Source organism: Pongo abelii, chromosome 5 (assembly GCF_028885655.2).
Source record: "Pongo abelii isolate AG06213 chromosome 5, NHGRI_mPonAbe1-v2.0_pri, whole genome shotgun sequence".
In the NCBI taxonomy this organism is placed as follows: Eukaryota; Metazoa; Chordata; class Mammalia; order Primates; family Hominidae; genus Pongo; species Pongo abelii.
The window spans coordinates 118,595,523-118,622,190 of record NC_071990.2 but is presented as its reverse complement, the minus strand read 5'-3'; the positions used below and the strand labels follow the sequence as shown (position 1 = coordinate 118,622,190).

At 37.7% G+C, this 26,668-nt stretch overlaps 1 protein-coding gene across 2 annotated transcripts in view; it reads left to right on the top strand.

The window, feature by feature from the left end:
• Positions 1-26,668, top strand: part of ROS1 (ROS proto-oncogene 1, receptor tyrosine kinase) — a 155,562-nt gene that overhangs the window by 34,482 nt on the left and 94,412 nt on the right. For both annotated transcript variants that reach the window (XM_063724964.1, XM_063724965.1), the window contains 11 exons: positions 466-667; positions 1,318-1,394; positions 2,875-2,997; positions 3,267-3,451; positions 4,293-4,390; positions 7,779-8,275; positions 9,579-9,833; positions 10,614-10,724; positions 11,751-11,929; positions 14,111-14,302; positions 18,458-18,558. In XM_063724964.1, the coding sequence (XP_063581034.1) occupies positions 466-667; positions 1,318-1,394; positions 2,875-2,997; positions 3,267-3,451; positions 4,293-4,390; positions 7,779-8,275; positions 9,579-9,833; positions 10,614-10,724; positions 11,751-11,929; positions 14,111-14,302; positions 18,458-18,558 (2,020 nt within the window). The remainder of the gene's footprint in view (positions 1-465; positions 668-1,317; positions 1,395-2,874; positions 2,998-3,266; positions 3,452-4,292; positions 4,391-7,778; positions 8,276-9,578; positions 9,834-10,613; positions 10,725-11,750; positions 11,930-14,110; positions 14,303-18,457; positions 18,559-26,668) is intronic.

Below are 26,668 nucleotides of genomic sequence, written 5' to 3'. Positions count from 1 at the left end.
TCTGAACCCACATCTCCAGCTGGAACCAGCAAGGCTGCCCCACTCAAATGAGTGAAAAGGCCCCAGGATGGACTTTTTTTTAAAACTCGTCGATCATTGACTCCAGTTTTAGTCAGACTCTCCTCTTCTTCCTAAACTGGTTCCATCCCATGTTTCAACTCATTTAAGTCTCTAGAGATTCCTGATGACTTTTTTTAAAAGGGCCATTATTGTATTCATATACACTATATTTAATTTTATTTCATTAATTAGAAGTGAGGAAAGTAACATTTGAAAGGGCCTCTTGGGAAAGGAGCGAACTGGTTTAGACATCTTACCACCTTTCCTCTATCACATATTTTGAGTATTAATAAAATTATTTCGTTTCCATTAAGTTTTCAAAAAAAACAAGACTTTTTTCCATCTGATTTTAAAAACATCATGCTTGCACATTTTTCTGCTCACTGTCACCATTATCTCTTCCAGTTCCTGAAACTGCACCTTTGATTAGGAATATTGAGAGCTCAAGTCCCGACACTGTGGAAGTCAGCTGGGATCCACCTCAATTCCCAGGTGGACCTATTTTGGGTTATAACTTAAGGCTGATCAGCAAAAATCAAAAATTAGATGCAGGGACACAGAGAACCAGTTTCCAGTTTTACTCCACTTTACCAAATACTATCTACAGGTAAGAATTAAGTGATACAGAGGAAAATGTAACCAGCATGGCTGCAGACATGATAATTATTTAAGAAATATGGGTATCAAATAGTTTAAATGTACTTTGAGAAGCGCCACTGACTCCATGGTGTTGGGTTGAAGTCATTGTGGTTTTCCTCAAGCTTATATGCCTATTAGATTATAGCATCCTAAGCAAAAACATTCTGAAGTATTTCTATTATATTCAGAGGATACTTATAAATATGGCTAATAAAGACATCATAAACACCATGAATGTCAAATTTTCATTTAATCCAATATGAAAAAAGTAAGGAGGTAGAGTTCTGTTTAGGTATTTTTATTAACCATTAGGGTAATTATTTTATTATTGTTAGCTTTTCTATCATTTACTAGAGCCTCTTTAAATTCGGAGAAGAATGGGGGTCATGCAGATAGCAGAGTTCAGCTTTTGACCTCTATGACCCTGAACTGTTCTAGGGGAATGCAAACAAGGATGTGATTGATGGTCATTTTGGTGCTGAGAAGTGGCACCATGTAACTAGACTCATGCATTGCCACATCATCCTTTAAATAGAAACATTATTGCTCCTTCTATTTTTATCTCTTGTTCACACCATGCCATGTGAAACATGTCTCTACAAATTGTTTTTGGAATAGGTTTTCTATTGCAGCAGTAAATGAAGTTGGTGAGGGTCCAGAAGCAGAATCTAGCATTACCACTTCATCTTCAGCAGGTATGGCTCAGGCTTGTTCCTTTAGCTACACAGGAATGAGGGTGGCAAGGGTGGTTTCAGAGCCAGAAGCCCTGGGTCACCTGGTTGACCTCAAGACCCACCTCTTCTGCCCAAATGATTATTGTCTTTCGGGTACTTGTTAAGTTTTCCATTTTAAATGAACCTAAGTATTTGATGAATTAAAGTAAGTGGTTAGATATTAGAATTTGGGAATTGAAAATCAGAATAAAAAATTTAGGGTTTTAAAAAAATGGCCTCAAATCTTTGGTTTCAGTTGAAATCACTAGTGTTTCTGACTCACATTTACACACTTAAGGGATACATATAACTTTTCGGCCCTAATCCCTATTTTAGATTATATATAATTATTTAATATATATCAGACATTGTTTTTCCAGTATCTTTGTTTTTAAATATATCTGGACTTTAATAATTTACATTTTACTACATGAATATTCAGTCTGCCAAAGTATCTTTTATTATTTTGTAAGCACCCTTTCTTTTTGGCTTTGGTGTTTTATTGATTACCTCAAGTGACTGAATACTTACTGTATGATACATGTGTGAGCAAAATAACAAATGAAAATGCTTTCTAAGAAGTACTGGAAATTTGAGGGGAAACTAATAAAAGATTTTTGAGAATATCCAAAGATTCACAGTTCTGGGAGCCTGTTTTCTATTTTTACTAGAACCCTATTTGCTAACTTGACTGCCCCTTACTCTAATCTGTACATGCCTGTGCCAATGGGTATTGAATGTCATCCATCATCAGCCTTTGTTTTTTTGGCTGTTCCTAGACTCTAGGAAAGGAGAGGTATTTTTGTTATGTAAGAAGCATGTCCAAAGGGTGAGTTAAATATAGAGCAGGGTTAAGGTTGTTGTTACTGTGATTATTGTATAACATTCATTAAATACCCTAAAAATGTTCACCCATGCACCTTGCATCAGTCTCCATTGAACAGGACATCAAGCAGAGTTCTGCAGCCTTCCAATGTCATTCCTCTAAGGACTTTTCTTCTGCCCCAAAGGGAAAGATACTGAAGACAACACAGAGACAACCAGTGTCTGACAATATGTGTGTGTTATGCATAACCCACTCTGGCCTGGGGTGGACCACCTCCACCGAGCCAATTCTTATGGCTGAAAATAATGAGCTGAGCTGGGGCAAGGCTGTTGAGAATAGTGATACATCATGTGATGTCATTTCTGGGTTATTTAGGGGCATATGAACATAAATCCCATTTGATTGTTATTGTACTTCCTACCTCCAATCATAGAATAATGTGAGTTATAGCATAGATGCAATTCTCCAGTGCCCTTAGGGAAAATTTGACCAGCCTCTTTCAAGCACTAGTCCCCTTGCTTTGAAGGGTAGTATTGATCTTTTTTTTGCTTTGAAGGGTAGTATTGATCTTTTTTTGTGTCTGTTAGTGTACCTGTGGTTGGTCTACCTGTCTGCAAATCGTGTTGTTTTTTTCAGTTCAACAAGAGGAACAGTGGCTCTTTTTATCCAGGAAAACTTCTCTAAGAAAGAGATCTTTAAAACATTTAGTAGATGAAGCACATTGCCTTCAGTTGGGTGCTATATATCATAATATTACAGGTCAGTATGATAAGGATAAATGATTCCTTAGTGTGAAAAAAAGATTCTGAAAGAAGTACTTCTAGAATAAAAGAAAATTTTTGAATATATCTGGAACATATTCTCTTAATATCCTAATATATTAGAATAATTTAGAAGAATATTTTCTTTTAAAATAAAATACTTCTATTTTAATTTATTAAGCATTAAATAAATAAATTCTCATTCATACAAGTTTTCTGTCCTGGTTGTTATATAATAATGTATGTGCACTTGCATGGCTCTTCTAGGAATATCTGTTGATGTCCACCAGCAAATTGTTTATTTCTCTGAAGGAACTCTCATATGGGCGAAGAAGGCTGCCAACATGTCTGATGTATCTGATCTGAGAATTTTTTACAGAGGTTCAGGATTAATTTCTTCTATCTCCATAGATTGGCTTTATCAAAGAATGTATTTCATCATGGATGAACTGGTTAGTCTGAGAAACTAAAGAGGAATGGTGATAGACAGTGATACTGATATGCATATCTTGGTATATTTAATACTAAACACAATTGCCTTATTCAATAAATATTCAAGTATTTACTATGCCTTAGATACTAGGTTATCAGTGAATCATAGATCTGGCCTATAGGAGGGTGTAGCCTTTACCTAGTGCTAGTCCTGACATAGCATTAAATCACCTTTATTTGTACTTTTTTAGAGTCATGAGTTTATACTAAAAATAATTCATCTTCTATAAGATAGTGGTGGTACCTGTGTTATTATTAGGTAAGACTGCCAGTCATGATCAAAGTTAGCTGCAAGCATTTAAAATTATGTCATAACCAGAGGGAAATTTAGTAGTTCTCCAAAAACACAGTAGTGCTGTATTTTTCGGAAGACCATTTTTGTTGTTGGTGGTGGTGGTGGTGGTGGTACATAAGGATTATTTTGAGCTGATGAAGACACAGTCTTGACATGTTTCAAATTCTACTTCTTTGGAAGGTACAGGCTTATCACAATAAGCAACAGCCATTGCTGTGGTTGAAAGCCCATAAACCTAGATATTGCTTAAATGTTAAAAATAGTCGAATGCCTCTGCAAGCCAGGAAAATAGGCACTTGTATTGCATTGATGTCAATAATGTATAAATTCATTAGGATATAGGATATAAAACTGTCGTTTAAGGGCTTTTTTTGCTCATTTGTCTTGGACAGTGCTCAGTGCCTAGTACAATTCCAACAGAACAGATACTCAGGGATACTTGTTGGCTGAATTTAATGCTGTGTAGACAGATGCTAATCCTACCGGTGTATTTTTTGTTTTTTTAGGTATGTGTCTGTGATTTAGAGAACTGCTCAAACATCGAGGAAATTACTCCACCCTCTATTAGTGCACCTCAAAAAATTGTGGCTGATTCATACAATGGGTAAGTGTTAGCCTTGTAAAGATGAATTCTCTTCCATTGGCAATAAATAATCTTTGCGAAACTTGCTTGCTAATGAAACATTGTAGTACCAGATGAGCCTATCTATGCATCTTACTTTAGGTAAATTTAATTAAATTCAGGCAAAGTTTTCATTCTGTAGAGCCAGGAGGGAATTTTTTTTCAAACATAAATCAACTCTTCTAAAGTAGTTATTTCTCTCTCCTTCACAGCCAAATATGGGCATATGGGAAAGACCTCCTGTCTGGGAGTCAGGGGCTGAGTTCTAGTCCTGGATTTGCCACTTCTTTATCATGGGATTCAGAGTCTCACTGCCCCCCTCAACACTACCTGTGATAAAGCCCCTTCATTCCACCTGTTCCTTTTGATGAGCCATTCAACTGTAGTTCATTCCTCTGGTTTGGTTCTCACATCTATCAAGAGGCTCTTTAATAAGAAAGCTGCTAGCTTCCACCTTAGGAGACAGGAGCTGATTGATAACTCTGCCTCCTACCCCCAAATGAAATGGACACATTGTATTGCAGTCTTGCTGTTAAATTGGAGTAGTACCTCAAGCAAGTAATATCATGTCTATAACCATTGGTTTATCAATCCATATAGGGAAGGTAATAATACTTACCGAGTTGGGTTATTTTGAAGACAAAATGAGGTATTTATTGTGCATGTATTTTGTGAACTCCAGATATACATGAATATGAAGGATAAACACATAGAAAGTTATTTTGGAGTTATTATTTCTCAGATATGACCAGATAATAACAGATTAGTAACCAGTAGGCAAAGCCCATGTTTGTAAGATTAAACTTTTTTCTTTCCTGTAGGAATAAAGTTGCTTTCATTTTGAATGAAAGAAAAAATACAGCTCATAACATGTTTTTCACAAACAAAACTTTCTTTTAAAAAAGATTGTTCATTATTGATTTTAAAATCAAGCTTTCTATTCCTATTCATTCACAATTTACTAAAGATTTATTTTAACTTCTGGGTTTGAATGAGTTACTGAATTATGGAATATTTAACGCTTTGTGATGTAGGACAAGGATTCTCTGGATCTTATTGTTTTCATGTGTAAAGGTCTATGGTCCTATGAAATGTAACTTTGTTGTTGACACACAAAATGACTCATTCTGAGGATAATGAACTTTATCCACTAATCGATCATTCAAATGCGATCAGTGAGGTCTTCAGTGGCTCTTTTTTTACCATCAGGATAAAATGGATTTGTGCTTAGATTTTGCAATGTGACTAGAAATGATAATGATAATTAGTATTTATACTGAATGTGTGTTTCTAAGTGTATTATGTCCAATAATTCATTTAATTTGTATTCAACCCTATGAAATAAGCACTTTTATTATTCTAGTTTTATAGATAAGGAAAGGGAAACACGGGTTGATTCAGTAATTGTCCAAGATTATACAGCTGTTTTGCGATGGAACCAATGGAACCAGACAGTCCCTGGAACAAGAAGTCTTGCTCCAGGACTTCTAGCTCCAGGGCCTGTCTTCTAACCATCTCTCTATACCATGATAGGAGAGTTTCTATAAAAATCAGCATGTAACTTTCAGCAATGGTTTGTGTATAGTAGTCCTAAAGGACATCAGATGTGTGAAACAGTGTATTGTCCTGGTATTAGAAATATTTTCCTCTATGCTGTTCTTTTTGCACTGCGAATTGTCTCCTCATTGAGTTCAGACTTACTGTAAAACCTCTGCTTTTCTTCCTACCACCACTTCCCCATCTTCTTCCACCCCAGCTTCTCCTCCTCACTCTGTCCGCCTCTTCCCACGCACCAGATCTCTTCACCTTCTTTCTATTTTTCTTTCTCTTCCTCCCGGCTTCAATATAATAATTGTAATATTTACAACAGATAGTTTTCCTTTTATCTACTCTGAAATTCCTCCAAATTCCATTAACAATTTTGAATTTGGGAAACAAAAGAAGAAAATTAAGAGCCAAGCTGTTTTTGCTTTTTGCCTGCTACAATCCGTCCTCAGGAAAAAGAACATAGCTACATATCTCAAAATGGAGCTTATATCTCAGGATATTATTCTAGCATAGGAGTTTTGAGAAAATTGATAAAGATTTGGAATAGTCATCAAGGGAAACTAGAGCAGAACTAAATAAGGACAAGGAAAATGATTTGACAGTTGTGATGAGAGGTTGGAATGCTGCTGGTCCTTGGGGTTGGTTTTGGGATAAGAATTTATCAAAGTATACTTCTGTTAGCACCTTTCTCCATAATCACGAGTTGCAAATTAGCTACATCCACATTAATGGTTTTATATTTTAGTTAAAAGTTTGTTTACATATTTCATTGTCAATGAAATATTTTGGCAGTATGTTTTCTTTTTCATTATTAAAATAACCTGCCTTGTTACCGTGAGGTTTGACTTTAAATTAGATGTGCTTCTCTAATTCTTCCATTGGCTTCTTTCTCCTGATTGCTGGATTTTCCTGCTTCAGTCATGTGTGGGATATTTCTTTGTGGTTTATAAAATGGTAGCTCTATTGCCTGAATCAATTGTAGATTAAAAAAAATTAGTCCACTGCAAATGCAAAGTAGCCATGCTAGATAGTTATAGCAAAATGATAACTGTACAATTAAAAATGGTTTAAATGTGTTACTTTCTTCCATTTATCACTCAGAATGCATGAGAAAATTTACTGATAAAATTAGACTTAAGGATGTGTGTTTTTTGGAGGAAAACATTTGATAGTAAATACCATATTTAGCCGTGTGATTTCTATATAGTATGTTTTCCTTTAAAATTTTGAAAGACCCTTCCTGGCCAGGCCTCATGGCTAATGCCTGTAATCCCAGCACTTTGGGAAGCCAAGGTGTGCAGATCACTTGAGCCTAGGAGTTCAGGACTAGCTTGGGCAACACGGTGATACCCCGTCTCCGCAAAAAATACAAAAATTAGCTGAGCACGGTGGCAAGCCTGTGGTCCCATCTACGTGGGATACTGAGCTGTGGGAGGATCACCTGAACCCAGGAGGTTGAGACTGCAGTGAGCTGTGACTGTGTCACTGAACTCCAGCCTGGGTGACAGAGTAAGACCTTGTCTCAAAAAAATAAAAGACCCTTCCTGTTTTTCAATTTTTTGATTCCTTAAAAAGTCACTTATAATAATTAAGAGACTAAGCATTACAAGTGAGGCTGAAATTTTCTAATGTTCCAACTTGTAACTTAAATGAATAGAGTATATCTTAGGAAATTACCTTTTTGCACCTTGGAAAGTCCTGTACTTCGCAACATCAGAGATACTTAGTTCTGATTGTGCAACAGAATAAAGCAATTAGCTGAGGAGGTTACTCATCAACCTTTGGACTGAATCTCATGAGGTTTCTTTTGTTCCTATGTCAGGTACGTCTTTTACCTCCTGAGAGATGGCATTTATAGAGCAGACCTTCCTGTGCCATCTGGCCGGTGTGCAGAAGCTGAGCGTATTGTGGAGAGTTGCACGTTAAAGGACTTTGCAATCAAGCCACAATCCAAGCGAATCATTTACTTCAATGACACCGCCCAAGTCTTCATGTCAACATTTCTGGATGGCTCTGCTTCCCATCTCATCCTACCTCGCATCCCCTTTGCTGATGTGAAAAGTTTTGCTTGTGAAAACAATGACTTTCTTGTCACAGATGGCAAGGTCATTTTCCAACAGGATGCTTTGTCTTTTAATGAGTTCATCGTGGGATGTGACCTGAGTCACATAGAAGAATTTGGGTTTGGTAACTTGGTCATCTTTGGCTCATCCTCCCAGCTGCATCCTCTGCCAGGCCGCCCGCAGGAGCTTTCGGTGCTGTTTGGCTCTCACCAGGCTCTTGTTCAATGGAAGCCTCCTGCCCTTGCCATAGGAGCCAGTGAGTGCTCTGTCCCCAGGGTGGTTACTGGCCTTGCTGGAATAAGAGGAAGATTTGAACGGCTTGGCGTTGGGATTCAATTTTGAGAGCCCCATGTGGCTATTCAGTCATCAACCAGAAGCAGCTACTTAGCTAAAAAAAAAAAGTTTATACATTTGTTCTGCATTTATTAGTTTTACATTAGGAGAATCTCCATACTTCTCATGTATATCCCAATAGAATAATTTGAACATTTGTTGAGTGTCTGCTAAGATCCAGGCATTGACATTCTAGTCAGAACAAATAGCCAGGGAGATAGAATACTTGGGTTGAGATTTTTTTGTGCTGTTGAAAGCTTGCATGAATTTCAGCAATTCCCTAAAACTCTGAACTCGAATCTCCATCTCTGGAGAGAGGTAGTATGTGGGTGGGTAAGCATGTGGGCTCTGGAGTCAGCCTGCATGGATTCAAATACTTGTCTTTCCATTTGTTAACAGAATGACCCTGGGCAAGTTACTAAACCACTCTGTGCCTCAGTTTCCATACTTGGAAACGGGGAATATTTATTATATCTTTTAATGGAACTATTGTACAGATAAAATTAAAACACGTTAGTAGAGCACTTAGAACAGTATCTAGCACAGAGGTCAGCAAACTTTTTCTATAAAGGAAAGACCACATCTGTGGGTCAGATGGTCCCTGTCAGCTACTCAATTCTGTCGTTGTAGTGTGAAGACAGTCATAGATAATATGTAAATGAATAACTGTGGCTGTGTTCCATTACAACTTTATTTACAGAAACAGTGGGCCAGGTTTGGCCTGTGAGTGGAGTTTGCCAACCCCTGATCCCCTAGACAATAGTAAGTATTTAGAAAACATTGGCTGTTTTTGCTTTAGAACAAAGTTAATTATGTCTGTTTGCTGCATATCTCAAAGATGGCTGAAAATGAATAGGTAATTTTTTTTTATTGATTTGGCTTCTTGGAGGAAGATACTATACAAACAGTGGTAATTACATTAAAGATTCATCATTAAGCATTTTTTATTAAGAGCCTGATTATATCTGTTAGTGTTGTAGAGAACCCCTCTGACAATTATATGCAGCAAGCGTATAGCTTTGACTGAAGGGCAGTCCTATTTGTTGGGAATGCTGTCTCCTTCAATGCAGCCAAATGAGCGGCATGAGGAATGAACACTGTCCTAGCCTCATCAACAAATTATCCCTGGTGATTATCGGGGTAGCGGATATTACTGCCCAATTGCTCTCCCATTTGAGATGAGGCTGTAGGTGAATTTATTGAGAATCCTTGGTTTGCCCTTGCAGATGTCATCCTGACCAGTGATATTATTGAACTGTTTGAATTAGGCCCTTCTGCATGGCAGAACTGGACCTATGAGGTGAAAGTATCCACCCAAGACCCTCCTGAAGTCACTCATATTTTCTTGAACATAAGTGGAACCATGCTGAATGTACCTGAGCTGCAGAGTGCTACGAAATACAAGGTTTCTGTGAGAGCAAGTTCTCCAAAGAGGCCAGGCCCCTGGTCAGAGCCCTCAGTGGGTACTACGCTGGTGCCAGGTGAGAAAATGTTCTGGATTTAGGGAGTGACTCTCACAAAAAGAGGACTAGCTGAGTGTCCTTTAAATTTCCTTGCCTTGGGTGTAAAGAAATGAGAATGAGGGTGTATTGACCTCTTGAGTATGTGTTTGAGTAAACACATATTGAGTATATATTTATTTTCTGAAATTAGGAAAGCAAATAAAGCACTGTGTGGATATTTAATTAGTGTTTCTAACCTGCCATTTTAAACTTTCCAAGATATTTTTAAGGAAACACTATAATTGATTCTTTATGGGTTTCTTCTTTCTCATGGTGTATTAAGCAGTGGCATTTCTGAACTCTGAGGGTCTTGCTGAGAGAAGCTGAGGGTCTGTGAATTATGCTGAATTCCATCCTCTTGGCTGAAAAGAAATGGAAGAATGACTATACCATTCATATTACTATGGTTAACACAATCTCTTCTGGATGCTCTGAATGAGACCATGACAAACAGTAGTCAAAGCCCCCTCAAAAAAAATTCTGCAATGATCAAGACACTGTCATAGAGGCAATCTCACCATGCGTTTTTCTTCACATTTCAAAAATTTATGTGAAAATCAGAAAGTATGTTTCATGGGATCATTCTTGTTGCACAGATAACAATTACTCATATCCTTTTATAGAACTTTTCAAAGTGTTGACATTCTTTTACTTTATGAAGAAAATCATAAGATATAGGGCATAGATATAAGTGTATAAGATACCTTTAAAGAGTTTGCTTTCCCTGATGTTTCTTTTAATTTCTTTTTTACTAAACAGCTAGTGAACCACCATTTATCATGGCTGTGAAAGAAGATGGGCTTTGGAGTAAACCATTAAATAGCTTTGGCCCAGGAGAGTTCTTATCCTCTGATATAGGAAATGTTTCCGGTAAACACCAAGTCCTCTGTTCACTTGAATGACAGATTTCTACTCATAAGACTTCCCACATCATTCAATAAATCAAAAGAATAGGGTATTTTGGGATTTGGTCAATAGTGAAAGGAAAAAATATTGAATGAACTCTACTGCCAGTGATTCTATTAAGAAAATGTCAGTTCTTAGATAGGAATGCTATTTATTAAGTCACAAAATGTGAGGTTGTTTCTAGTTTTATGCCCACCAGGAAGGCTCTGATATAATGCTCATGTATTAATCTACCAATGTCATCTCACATTAACAGCCTATCTTGTTCCACTAAGGCAGTTATACTTAAATAATTTGCTATGTGTTTGCTATAAGAAAGGAGCAGAAACTGCTGCATAGAGTTCTAAATAAGGTGTAAGGAATAATTGGTTGACAAAGAGGATTATTAAGTAATGAATGGGTAATTTGCCTGGAAGGCATTAGAAGGAAGAAAGTCTTCATTCTAGGGTGTTATAACAGTGATCTTGCCTGAAGATGACATCTTCCATAGTTATCTAATTGTTTATTGATTTATTTGGCCATTAAAAGTACAACAGCATTTCTGACCAACATAGAAGCCAAATGTAGGTAATGTAGCACCAATGGAGAGAATGCCACTTTGGCATTGGCTGAGTCTGGGCTTCCTCTTGGTGTATCTGTGAGCCCTCAGGCAGAACACATGATCTCACCTTGTCTCAGGTTTACCATCTCAAAAATGGGAATAATTCCTACTTCATAATTTTGTTTTAGGAAATAAATGAGATCTGTAAACTGCCTGGGACAATGTTTGGCAAAGAGGAGATGCTCGATGTGTATCCACTGTTCTCCCTGGTTTCAGGGATTAAGAGTTTGGGAAACATTATTTAAATATTCTTGACAGATCAAGTTCTAGTGAATATGTGTCAGTGCGTTCTTTAAAATTATGTTGAGGTGCAGATGTGATTTGTTGACTCATTATGTTTTTGTTGGTATGTATGAAAAATAACTGCTAATCATTCACTTTATTTTGAGACATGGATTGGTATAACAACAGCCTCTACTACAGTGACATGAAAGGTGACGTTTTTGTGTGGCTGCTGAATGGGACGGATATCTCAGAGAATTATCACCTATCCAGCATTGCAGGAGCAGGGGCTTTAGCTTTTGAGTGGCTGGGTCGCTTTCTCTACTGGGCTGGAAAGACGTATGTGGTGAGTTAAAGCATGGCATTCTGGATGCTCTAGAACAATACTTATCCACTTCAGCGACTTGCACACCAATTTCTTTTTTTTTTTTTAAATACTTGTGCACCACTTATGCTATTATTTATTTAATGTTCATCTTTAAACCAAGTCACTTAAAAAATTTTTTTTTTCTTTTTTTGAGACACAATTTCACCCTGCTGCCCAGGCTGGAGTGCAGTGGCGCGATCTTGGCCTCCACCTCCCGAGTAGCTGGAATTACAGGCATACGCCACCATGCCTGGCTACTTCTTGCATTTTCAGTGGAGATGGGGTTTCACCATGTTGGCCAGGCTGGTCTCGAACTCCTGACCTCAAGAGATCTGCCTACCTCAGCCTCCCAAAGTGCTGGGATTACAGGCATGAGCCACCGCTCCTGGCCTCATCTCACTTTTAAAATATGTTTTTTTGTAAATTAAATTTGTTATCACTATTTGTTGAATTAGTTATTTTTTCCCCAATAATAGTTTAAAATAAATACATGAAAATGCTCACCCGAGCATTGGTGTCTTGGCAGGAACATGGCATGCTCCAAAGGCATGATTCAAGGCAACTAAGTAAAGAGACTATTTTCAAAGGTGTGCACAGGGCTAGGGAAAATGAACAAATGATGGTGAGGCGTCCTCACGGTTTACAAGTGTGGGAAGACATAAATCTAGGTGTGAAGAGGCAAGGGGAAGAAGTGGAAGAACCTGGTGAGGGCTGTAGCTGTAGGAGAGTAGCTGATATGGGCTGTGACTTTAGGCACAGAAGCTGGCCACTATCAAGATGTATGGTCTGGCAAGGAGCCAGCTAAAGGAATAAGAACCCCAATCCCTCCTTCCTCCTGCCCTCTGATCTGCCAGTGCTTCCATTGGCTGAACCTCCCCAGAAGCCAGACAACAACCCTTCAGCCTAGCAGATATAGTCCGTAGATGTTGGCCTATGGGGGCACAGAGTAGGGTGGAGAAGGGTGGAGATTAGACCTAGAGGCAAAATAAAGACATCCAGCACACCTGTGGAGTGGTATATTTTGAAGAGAAAGATGGTGGTTAATGACAAGAACATTGGCCTGACAGATCAAGAAATAAGGTATTGAAATCATTTTTAATCAGGAAAGTACTTGCTGTCCATTCATTTATTTGTCCAGCAATCATTTATCTACTACCAATGCGTTGAAATCCTTGAAAGAAGGCAAAGTAGGGAATATAAAACAAAGAGCCAACATGTCCCTGCTCTTTTAAAAAAAAACGTTGTTGCAATATAATTCACATAACACAAAATTCGTTCTTTTATTGTGTAGAATTCAGAGATTTTTTTAGTGTGTCCAGTGTTGTACAGCCATCATCGGTTGTCCCTGCTCTTCTGATGAGATAAAATACATATATGAAATAAAGAAGCATATGAAGCAATGTATTTAGAGACAAAGCAATATGGTACAATCTGAATTCATAAGTGCCAAAGATGTTCAAGCAGAATGAAATTGAGTGGGGTTAGTCAGAAAACACTCCCTCAAATGGGTTAGTTTAAAAATACTTTTGAAAAAGGAAATGGAAGAGTGGACATAAAAACCAGTTTTAAGTATTTTCTCTATCTCTTATAAAAGTGTTTAACTCCAGGACAAATTGTTTAACTTTAACCCACTTTACCTGTGAAAAAATAGGGAATAGAAATCCTTCATGAGCTTAATGTGAGGACTACAGGAGTTTATATTTTAAAGATAAAAAAGTACAGTGCCTGGCACATTATTGATAATCATGAAATATCAGGGAACTACACTGATAGAGAGGAGCAAGGAGAGATGTCATCATTCATAAGGACATATACATCTTTTTTCGGGAGTCTAATCAAATATATTCCTATCCAGCAGTGTTCACATTGTCTGGATGTATAATTAGGAAAAGCAGTTATTTTTATGCAAAGTAAATTTATTTCCCTTCTCTTTGGAGGCATGAAAACAGATAAGTCCCGTGAGGGCAGGTGCCATGCCTGTTTGCTTGTTGCTGTGTTTTCAAGGCTTATCACACTACCCAGCACATAGTGCCGATCACTATTTGTGGTTGAATGAATGAATGGATTAATCAAGCAACTTATTAATGATTGCAATAAACTATTCAGAAATAATAATGTCACTTGAAAGCCATTAACTGGCCATACAATTATGTTTTTTAGATACAAAGGCAGTCTGTGTTGACGGGACACACAGACATTGTTACCCACGTGAAGCTATTGGTGAATGACATGGTGGTGGATTCAGTTGGTGGATATCTCTACTGGACCACACTCTATTCAGTGGAAAGCACCAGACTAAATGGGGAAAGTTCCCTTATACTACAGGCACAGCCTTGGTTTTCTGGGAAAAAGGTGACAAATTAAAAGATCCGATCATTTAGTAATACTAAATAGCTCTATATTTATGATAATACTTTCTCTCGCTTATTGTGAGTACTTAAAGCAGACTCCTAAAGGAAATACTGTTTTGGTAAGATCTTGGTTTAACCAAGATTTCTGTTATTTGAAAAAAAAAGCCTTATTTGATGGTCATAATTGAAAGCCTTATTTGATGGTGATAAATGATTATATAAGTTCAAATGCACTATGGAGTTTTTTTTGTTTGCTTTATTTTGAGTGAACCCAACTTAAAAGTATTTTAATTTATAATTGTTTTTATAGTCTTAAGGACTTCTGTTGAATATTTTAGAAGCTTTGAATCAGGTGGTGACTAGGCATTTTACTATTTTCAATCAGTTTTGGGCACTGACTGTTCTAAAAACTGTTTCTAAAACTAGGCAAGTTATTTCACTTCTCCGTGTTTCTTTCCTTATCTGAAAAATGGGACTGTTAACTATTATTCTACCTCCTAGGTTTTTTTTTTTAAAGATTATATGAGATTATTCATGAGAAGGAATGGGAATAGTTCCAGGTACAAAGTAAATGCTCAGTAGTTAAGCTCTTATTATTATTACTCAACCTGCAAAATATGCCTGATACAGGAATGTTTCTAAAGCAAATGTTACTTTTACTTACTCAGCTTCTACAAGCAATAACTATTTTTGTTGAATCTGTTTAGCTACCCACTAGGTATCCATCTAAGTTTCTAAATTTTAATTTTTTCTGATCATAATAGTGACATATTTCAACTGTGAAAAACTTGAAAATTGCAGAAATGCATTAAGAATAAATAATTCACACCATTTCTACCTAATATATCCCTTAAGATTTTCTTATTTTAAGTCATTTTTTCTGCAGAGATAAAATATACATAATACAGAATACCAGATGATTTAAAAAATATATGTATATATATGAACTAATAGTTGAGTCACTTGATCTCCAATTCCAATAACATATATGGGCCATAATTCCTAGGATATTTAAAGAGACCTGATTTGCATTACATGGACTATAACACAGACATTTAAAAGAGATGGAAATTTATGTACCATATCCAAAGATTAATCATTCTTGTCAAATAATAAAAAGGTCCCTTAATTCTATTTTGGAGTCACTTGAGTCTGAATACTAAGAAAGCATTTTTTTGTTTGTTTTTCAAAAAATATAATTGTCAGGGAAAAGCATTTTCATTTTTGTAAAAACATATTGATAATATAATCTGAAGAGTAACTTCTTCTCCACCTCAGGGATTTTGTCAGTAATCTTCCCAGTGTTCTGATATGGTTGTTTGAGTACTCTCACCAGCCAGGAAAAAGCTCTGGTGTGACCTTGGGGACTTTCCCATAAATGAGTGAGTCATCTCAGCATGTTTGGGGGAAATTCATCGTTCTTACCCCTCTTTAAATCCCCCCCCAAACGCTTATACACTGCAGATGGGGATGTAAATTAGTACAACCTCTATGGAAAACAGTGCAGAGATTTCTTAAAGAACTAATAGTATTTCTATCATTCGATCCAGCAATCCAACTACTGGGTATCTCCCCAAAGGAAAAGAAGTTATTATATCAAAAAGACACCTGCACACATATGTTTATGGCAGCACAATTTGCAATTGCAAAGATAGGGAACCAACCTAAGTGCCCATCAACTGATTAGTGGATAAAGAAAATGTGGTATAAACACACCATGGAATACCACTCAGCCATAAAAAAAGAAGGAAATAATGTCTTTTGCAGCAATTTGGGTGGAGCTGGAGGCCATTATTCTAAGTAAAGTAACTCAGGAATGGCAAACCAAATACTATATGTTCTCACTTATAAGTGGGAGCTAAGCCATGGGTATGCAAAAGCATACAGAGTAGTATAATAGACTTTGGAGACTCAGAAGGAGGGAGGGTGGAAGTTGGGTGGGGGATAAAAAAACCGTACATATTGGGTACATTTTTACACTACTCAGGTGACTGGTGCACTGAAATCTCAGCCTTTACAGCTGTACAATTCATCCATGTGACCAAAAACTACCTGTACCCCAAAAAGCTATTGAAGTTAAAAATATATATATAATAAAAGCAAAAGAATGGAAATTAACAACAACAAAAAAAACACTCCTCTCCAAGTCCTCTCCCAGGTTGTCAAGTGCTGTTGTTGCTTTTGCAAATCCGTGTTCTGGTTCCATGGTTTGATGTCTAATCTATCTGACTCCCTTAGTGACAGTGGATGTTTTGAAGGCAATGCATTTTGCATCCAGCAAAGCTCTTCATCTCTCTCTTGTTCATTGATGTCATGTACAGATTTATTATGCAGTAATAATATATTTTGCAATCAGCCGACATAATGAAATACAGTCAGGCAATTATTTATAGAAAGGCCCAATTACTTGTATGATAAAAAAAGAATGAACAAAGTAAGAGATTCTTCTAAGGTAAAAAGATACCTTTTGCCACATCTGATGAGCTCAACTCACAGCATATGGCACATTTTACCATAGAATTAAAATTTAACATAAGGGTTTTAGTTTAGATCAGAGAGGTTTATATAAAAGGTATGGAGTACCTCTGACTGTTTAAATATGAAGCTGCTGACTGCTGTGGAGGAATGGGATAATGACCCAACACCTGAATTTTACTTAGAGTTTGAATAGTTCGTTGTATTCCAGCAAAAAACTGTAGAATCTCCTTTTTAAAATAGATAAAATAGACTTAATTTGTAATGTAGAAACTCTAATGCATCTCATTGTAAATAACCAAACAAGGTTAACCTAATTTCTCTTTAACAGAAAAAAAAATCAATAAATCTCTCTCAGCATGGAGCAAGGACATGATTCAACTCCTAAAAGGCTGAGAATTGCCAGAATACATTTTTACCTTCTGGAGAATAAGTTGGTTGAATTTTCCTGAAGATAGAAGGCTGTGATTTGTATGACAACCGAAGGGTTTTTATCATCATGTACCTTATAACTGTTTCTTTGTAGCAGGGTAACTTTTCAGGAAGAATTTTTAGCTCTCAGATGCCTTATTGTAGTCTTTTCACATCTTTCACTGGCTCATCATATTTGTTTAAATGCTGCTGTATCTTGCTAAAGATGTAGTCATCAACTTTAATTCTATTGGGTATACCTTACAGCCTCTAGGTATGTTACAGGGAGATTGCACTGCTCTGAAATCAGGCTACTGGCAATCTTAGCTTATTTGAAAAATATTTGTAAAGCCAAAGAAAGCAAAAACAGGATCTTTGGATAGTAACTTCTATCTATCTCATGGATTCTATGCCATATCTCATGGATTCTATGCCATCAGGCCTCATCTAGATGACTGGATGTAAACTTAAGATATACATTGCAACAAGAAAGCAAAGAGTAGTAAGAAGTGGTTCTCATATGTCATCTGGAAATAGGGCTTTATATACACATTACTATTCAATTTTAACACATAAACATCCTTTGTGTATGATCTTTTTAAAGTGTATGAGAATGTTTTGGGTTGCAATTAATAGAAAATACAATTCAAAATGGTTTAAACCATTGGTGGCACGTTGGAATCGCCTGAGAAGTTTTAAAGCATACTGGAGCCTAGGTTCCATCCCCAGAGATAATAATTAATAGAGTGCAGCCTGGGAATTGAGATTTTTTAAAAACTCCACAGATCATTCTAATATACAGCTATGTTTGATAACAACAGGTTTAAACAACAACAAAATTCACTGGCTCATGTTGCTAAAGAGGCCAGAGTTATCACTACCTTTAGGCAAGCTTGACACAGGCTCAATGTTTCAGATTCAGTAACTCTGGAGTGTGATTGATAATTTATATTTGTTCCAAGTTTCCAGGTGATGCTGTTGCTGCAGGTCTGAGAATCATACTTTGATAATTACTGGAGCTAAGTATATAAACGTGAATAATATACTCCTTGCCTTTTTGTAAAATTTTAGGACACCAGTGTTTATATCCAAATAACATAGAAATTAGCATAATCATATAACTTTTATAGTCAGAAAAAAGGAAAAATTACTGAATTTATTATTCCAAAGAGGATGTTAAAGAGAAATCTATAGCTTAAGTGTGACCTGTTCACAAAGTTATGCTTCAAACATGTATTTGGTTTATTTTCTTACCTTACTTTCTATTTAGGTAATTGCTCTAACTTTAGACCTCAGTGATGGGCTCCTGTATTGGTTGGTTCAAGACAGTCAATGTATTCACCTGTACACAGCTGTTCTTCGGGGACAGAGGTAAGTAGAGTCCCTCAAAGGCAATTGATTGAGAAGAAAACTTGTCAGTCATAAATGATAATGCATGAAAATTCATTTATTCCTTCAATAAACATTTTCTGGTTATCCACTGTGTTGCAGGCATTGGGCTTGGTAGGGTAAAGAGGTTTGTAAATAACTAGTTACGGTAGAATATGGTAAGTGCTGTGATGGGGTATGAAGAGAGTATAGTATAGACACTCAGGAGAATGCTGATTAAGAGCCCAGGAAGTGTATGGATAAGCTTTTCTGCTTCTTCACAAAATAGAGTATGCATTATGGAATGAAGGCAGAACTCTTCCTGTGATGTCTTAAATGAAAACTAGAGAGTGAAGGGGACCACATGAATTATCTCCTTGATCTGTGTCCTCAAACTTATCCCCCGTCCTGATCTTGTTGGTATCTCTACATCTTCCACGTTAGCATTGTCAGATATTTTAAAAATACATTTTACACTTTTATTTTAAAAAATTAGTTAAAATGTACATAACGTGAAATATTCAGATATTAAGTGTTCCATTACATCAGTTTAGACAAATGCATTTTGAGACACAGAACATATCCATCATCACAAAAAATTCCTGTGCCCCTTCCCAATCAATCTGCACCCCTCCAAAAATACGTACTTTTTGTATCTGGCTTCTTTTACTTAGCATACAATCTTTTGCGATATATTCACGTTGTTATGTGTATTAGTTTTTCCTTTTTATTACTGAGTAGTATTCCATTGTGTGAAGATACCACTGTTTGTGTATCCATTCTATGCATGTCTTGATGGACATTTTAATTGCTTCCTAATTTTGGTTATTATGCATAAAACTGAATATTTGTATACAAGGCTTTTTGTGGAGGTATACTTGGATAAATACCTAGGAGTAGAATTGCTGGGTGATAGGGTAGATAGATGTTTATATTCTTAAGTAATTGCCAAACAGTTTTTCAAAATGTTTGTGCCATTTTACATTCCCATAAAAAATGTATGAAAATTGTGGTTCTTCCGTATCCTCTCAACAGTTGGCTTTGACAATCTTTTTTATATTCACCATTCTTTGGTGTGGGGAGCAGTAAATATTGTGATTTTAACCAGCACTTCCCTGATGACTATCAATTTTGATCACTTTTTCATTTGTTTTCAGCCATTTATATATCTTCTTTTTATGATATGCCTGTTCAAGTATTTTTCTCATTTTTAAATGAGTTGTCTTTTCATTATTGGGTTGTTCTGTATATAAGCACTTTGTCAAAATATGTGTTGTGAATATTTTGTCTCAGTGTTTAGTTTATCTGCTTGTTTTCTTGGTGGTGTGCTTTGATGAGAAGAATTTCATTTTGATTAAGTCCAATTTATGCATTTTCTATATTCTGTGCTTTCTGTGTTTTCTACAAGAAATCTTAGCCTATCCCAATGTTGTGAAGATTTTCTCCTGTATTTTTTCTAGAAGCTTTATCATTTTAGCTTTCATGATTAGATCTATATAATTCATCTTAAATTTATTTTGGGGTATTGTGTGAGATATGAGTTAAAGTTTTCTTTTTTTCCTTTCTATAGTGATATCCAGTTGTTCTAGCGCCATTTGCTGAAGAGATTTTCTCTTTCTTTATTTAGTTGCTTTAGGACCTTTATTGAAAATAATTTGGGCCGGGCATGGTGGCTCACGCCTGTAATCCCAGCACTTTGGGAGGCCGACATGGGTGGATAGCCTAAGGTCAGGAGTTCGAGACCAGCCTGACCAACATGGTGTCTCTACTAAAAATACAAAAACTAGCTGAGTGTGGTGATGGGCACCTGTAATCCCAGCTACTCTGAAGGCTGAGGCATGAGAATCAATTGAATCTGGGAGGCAGAGGTTGCAGTGAGCTGAGATCGTGCCATTGCACTCCAGCCTGGGCAACAAGAGTGAAACTCTGTCAAAATAATAATAATAATAATAATAATAATTTGACTGTGTATGTGTAGGTCTATTTCTGGACCCTCTATTCTGTTCCTTTGATATATTTGTCTACTCTTTTTGCCAGTACTACATTGTCTTGATTACTGTAAATTCAGAGAAAAACTTGAAGATAGGCAAATTCAGTCCTTCTGCTTTGCTTTGCTTTTCCAATATTTTTATTTTGGCTACACTTGATCTTTTGCCTTTCCAAATAGATTTTAAAATCATCTCACTAATTTCTAGAATAAATCCTGCTGGAATTTTGAATCTCTTTTCAGTTTAAGGAGAATGAATATCTTAAAATTTTGAATCTTCCAATCAATGAAAATGGTGTATCTCTCCATTTATTTAGGTTTTCTTTAATTTCTCTCAGCAGTGTTTTATAGTTTTTAGTGTAGATGTCTAACATATCTTTTATTAGGTTAATGCCTAGGTACCTAATTTTTTTGATGCTTTATATATGTTATTTTTTTAAATTCCATTTTCTAAATGTTCATTACTAGTGTGGGAAAATACAATTGCTTTTTGTATATGACTTTGTATCTTATACATTTTTAAGTTAATTTCTATGTCCTAGTAGATTTCTTCTAGAGTACTTTAGTAAGAGTTAGAGTAGTCTCAAAAATGACTTAGGAAGCATTCTCTCCTCAATTTTCTGAAAGCATTTGTATAGAATTGCTACTACTTCTTCTTTAGTTTTGATAAAGTCCACAAGCTAATTCATCTGGACCTGGAGTTTTCTTTGTGGAAAATTATTTGATTACAAATTCAGTATCTTTTAAGGATATAAGGCTATTTATTTTTATTTCTTCTTGAGCCAGTTTTGGTAATTCATGCTTTCAAGAATTTGTCATTTTGCATGAGTTTTCAAATTTTATAATATCCTCTTAATATCATTTTAATGTCTATAGGGTCTGTAGTGATATCCTTTTATACTTCTGCTATTGGTGCATTTTTTTCTTGATCACTTCTGCTAAAAGTTTATCAGATTTATTTATCTTTTCAAATAATCTGTTTCTGGCATTATTGATTTTTTTCTGATTTGTCAATTTTTGATTTCATTAATTTCTAATCTTATTTTTATTATTTTCCCTTTTCTATGTATTTTAGGCATAATTTTCTGTTCTTTTTCTAGCTTTTTAGATTGAAAAGAAAGGTCATTGTTTTTGTATCATTCCGCTCACTGGCATTTAAAACTATGAGTTTCTTTCAAGGTCTATATTAGTTGTATTCAACAAATTTTGGTATGTCTCCAACTATGATTGTAGATTTGCCTATAGTTCTTTTTGGTTAATGTATTTGGGTGCTTTATATTTAGTATATTGATTATCTATATACTTAATTATATTGCCTTTTATCATTATAAAATACTCCTATTCATCTATGCTAATATTCTTCATCTTAAAGATTCCTTTGTCTGATATTACTATGGCCACATCAGCTTTCTTTTGCTTAGTGTTTGCATACTACAGCTATTTCCATTTATTTACTTTTTAACTGCGTTGAGTATTTACATTTATTGTATTGTTTTATTGTTGGTTTTAAATTTTTTATTTTAGTTTAAGGGGTACATGTGAAAGTAGGTCCTATAGATAGTGTGTCCTGGGGGTTTGGGGTACAGATTGTTACCCAGGTAACAAGCATATTACCCAATAGGTAGCTTTTCTTTTTAAAAAAATTTTATTTTTTAATTCAGTAGGTTTTTGGGGAACAGGTGGTATTTGGTTACATGGATAAGTTCTTTAGTGGTGAATTCTGAAATTTTGGTAAACCCATCACCTGAGTGGTGTACACTGTACCCAGTGTGTAGTCTTTTATCCCTCACCCTCCTCCCACCCTTTACTCCAAATCCCCAAAGTCCATTGTATCATTCTTATGCCTTTGCATCTCATAGCTTAGCTCCCACTTATGAGTGAGAATGTACTTTTTGGTTTTCCATTCCTGGTTACTTCACTTAGAATAATGGTCTCCAATTCCATCCAGGTTGCTATGAATGCCATTATTTTGTTCCTTTTTATGGCTGAGTAGTATTCCATTATATATGCACCACATTTTCTTTATTCACGAATTGATGGGCGTTTGGACTGGTTCCATATTTTTGCAATCACGAATTGTGCTGCTATAAACATGCATGTGCATGTATCTTTTTCGTATAATGACTTATTTTCCTCGGGTGGATACCCAATAGTGGGACTGCTGAATCAAATGGTAGATCTACTTTTAGTTCTTGAAGGAATTTTCACACTGTTTTCCATAGTGGTTGTACTAGTTTACATTCCCATCAGCAGTATAAGAGTGTTCTCTTTTCACCACATCCATGCCAACATCTATTATTTGAGATGGTTTGTTTTTTTCTTGTTGATTTGTGTGAGTTCTTTGTAGATTCTGGATACTAGTCCATTGTCAGATACATAGTTTGTGAATATTTTCTTCCACTCTGTGGGTTGTCTGTTTACTCTGCTGATTATTTTGCTGTGCAGAAGCTTTTTAGTTTAATTAAGTTCCATGAATTTATCTTTGTTTTTGTTGCATTTGATTTTGGGTTCTTTGTCATGAAGTCTTTGCCTAAGCCATTGTCTAGAAGGGTTTCTTCGATGTTATCTTCTAGAATTGTTAAGGTTTCAGGTGTTAGATTTAAGTCTTTGATCCATCTTGAGTTGATTTTTGTATAAGGCAAGAGATGAGGATCCAGTTTCATTCTTGTACATATGGCTTTCCAATTATCCCAGCACCATTTGTTGAATAGGGTATCCTTTCCCTACTTTAGTTTTTGTTTGCTTTGTCGAAGATCAGTTGGCTTTATTTCCGGGTTCTCTATTTTGTTACTTTGATATGTGTGTCTATTTTTATGCAAGTACCATACTGTTTTGGTGACTATAGCCTTATAGTACAGTTTGAAGTCAGGTAATGTGATGCCTCCAGATTTGTTCTTTTTGCCTAGTCTTGCTTTGGCTATGCGAGCTCTTTTTTGGTTCCACATGCATTTTAGGACTGTTCTCTTTTGTTCTGTGAAGAATGATGCTGGTATTTCAATGGGAATTACATTGAATTTGTAGATTGCTTTTGGCAGTATGGTCATTTTCACAATATTGACTCTACCCATCCATGAGCATGGAATGTGTTTCCATTTGTTTGTGTCATCTATGATTTCTTTCGGCAGTATTGTGTAGTTTTCCTTGTAGAAGTCTTTTATCTTCTTAGGTACATTTGTGAGTATATTTTTGCAGCTATTGTAAAAGGGGTTGAATTATTGATTTGATTCTCAGCTTGGTCGCTGTTGGTGTATAGCAGTGCTGAGAGGTAACAACGTGCTAGCAGTCCTTGCTTGCTCTCAGCACCTTTTTGGCCTCGACGTTCACTCTGGCCATGCTTGAGGAGCCCTTCAGCCCGCCGCTGCACTGTGGGAGCCTGTCTCTGGGCTGGCTGAGGCTGGAACCAGCTCCCTCTGCTTGTGGGGAGGTGTGGAGGGAGAGGCGCAGGTGGGAACCAGGGCTGCGTGTGGCGCTCCTGGGCCAGTACGAGTTCTAGGTGGGCGTGGGCTCAGCGGGCCCCGCACTCAGAGTGGCCAGCCGTCGCTGCTGGCCCCGGGCAGTGAGGAGCTTAGCACCCAGGCCAGCAGCTGTGGAAGGTGCACCAGGTCCCCCAGCACTGCCGGCCTGCCTGCGTTGTGCTCGAATTCCCACTGGACCTCAGCTGCCTCCCTGCGGGGCAGGGCTCAGGACCTGCATGCTGCCATGCCCGAGTTCCCCCGCAGTGGGCTTCCGTGCAGCCCGAGCCTCCCTGATGGGTGCCGCCCCCTGCTCTGCGGCGCCTGGTGCCGTTGACCGCCCAAGGGCTGAGGAGTGCAGGCGCGTGGTCTGGGACTGGCAGGCAGCGTGGTCTGGGACTGGCAGGCAGCTCCACCCATGGCCCTGGCACAGGATCCACTAGGCAAAGCCGGCTGGGCTCCTGAGTCGGGTGGGGACTTGGAGAACTTTTATTTCTAGCCGGAGGATTGTGTATGCACCAATCAGCACTCTGTGTCTAGCTCAGGGTTCATGGATACACCAATCAGCACTCTGTATCTAGCTAATCTGATGGGGACTTGGAGAACTTTTATGTCTAGCTAAAGGATTGTAAATACACCAATCAGCACTCTGTGTCTAGCTCAGGGATTGTAAATGCACCAATCAGCACCCTATCAAAACGGACCAATCAGCTCTCTGTAAAATGGGCCAATCGGCAGGATGTGGGTGGGGCCAGATAAGGGAATAAAAGCAGGCTGCCTGAGCCAGCAGGGGCAACCCACTTGGGTCCCTTTCCACACTGTGGAAGCTTTGTTTTTTTGCTCTTTGCAATAAGTCTGGCTGCTGCTTATTCTTTGGGTCCACACTGCTGTTATGAGCTATAACAGTCACCCCGAAGGTCTACAGCTTCACTCCTGAGGCCAGCGAGACCACGAACCCACCGGGAGGAATGAACAAGTCCAGACATGCCACCTTAAGAGCTGTAACACTCACCACGAAGGTCTGCAGCTTCACTCCTGAAGCCAGCGAGACCACGAACCAACCAGAAGGAAGAAACTCTAAACACGTCCGAACATCAGAAGGAACAAACTCTGGACACACCACCTTTAAGAACTGTAACACTCACCACAAGTATCCGCGGCTTCATTCTTGAAGTCAGTGAGACCAAGAACCCACCAGTTTCGGACACAGTGCTACTGATTTGTGTACATTAATTTTGTATTCTGAAACTTTCCTGAATTCATTTACCAGTATTAGGAGCTTTATGGAGAAGTATTTAGGGTTTTCTAGATATATGATCATGTTATCAGCAAACAGTGATAGTTTGACTTCCTCTTTACTGATTTGGATGCCCTTTATTTCTTTTTGTTGTCTGATTGCTCTGGCTAGGACTTCCAGTACTATGTTGAACAGGACTGGTGAGACTGGGCATCATTGTCATGTTCCAGTTCTCAGAGGGAATGCTTTCAGCTTTTCCCTATTCAGTGTAATGTTGGCCATGAGTTTGTCATAGATGGCTTTTATTACATTAAGATATGTCCCTTCTATGCCAGTGTTGCTGAGGTTTTAATCATAAAGGGATGCTGAAGTTTGTTTGGGGGCTTTAGAGCCCCCAAGAGAGTATGTCCTTTGTCTTCAGCCACCAGGATGGGTAGAGAAAGACCCTCAGTTGGGGCAGGGTTAGGCATGTCTGAGCTCAGACTCTCCTTGGGCAGAGCTTGCTGTGGCTGCTGTAGGGGATGGGGGTGTAGTTCTCAGGCTGATGGAGTTATGTTCCCAGGGGTATTATGGCTGCCTTTACTGCGTTATACAGGCCACCAGGGAAGTGGGGAAAAGCCAGCAGTGACCGGCCTTGCCCAACTCCCACACAGCCTGAAAAGCCAGTCTCACTCCCACCGTGTCTCTCATGAAGCCAGTGAGTAGGGCTAAGAACTTGCCGCAGGTTACAAGCCTCCCTGCTGAAAAAGCAAGTAGGGCTTTCAGGTTTCATACCTCCCACCTGTCATGGTTTCTGTGTTCATATCTGCACTCCCTATTTGCCCCCTTTCCCAGGTTCTGTCCAGGAAACTTTGTATTCGGTTTAAATTTTTACAAAGTTCAGCTGGAACTTTTCTTCTTCCTATGGTCTTTCTCCAGTTCCACTGGCAGCCCTCCCCAAGGATCTCTGCAAGACAAAGTCAGGAATGACTTCCCTGGGGACTGCAAGTGCCCACAGGGCTCTTCCTGCTGCTTCCTCTACCCCTATATTTTGTTTGGCTGTAAATTTGCCTCAGCTCCAGGTGAGGTCAAATCCTTCTCCCATGATCTGGACCTTCAGGTTTTCCACAGAGGATGTGTGTTCGGGGGTGGACACTCCCCATATCACACTTTGGGCACTCAGTTTTTTGGCTATCTCACAAAGACTACAGCAGCAAGCCTCTTCCTTCGAAGGGTCTGTGGATTCTCTCTGCTTTCCTGGTATGTTCCTGTTGTAGTTCTTGGAGCAAAAGTTCATGATATGAGTCTCCACATGCTGCTCTGTCCATCTGAATGGGAGCTGGAAGTTAGTCCTTGCCTCCTATTCACTATTTTGGGAACTGATCTAAGTCTTTACATTTAAAGTGTCTTTCTTGTAAACAGCATACAGAATTTTGCTTTTTTACACAATCTAACAAC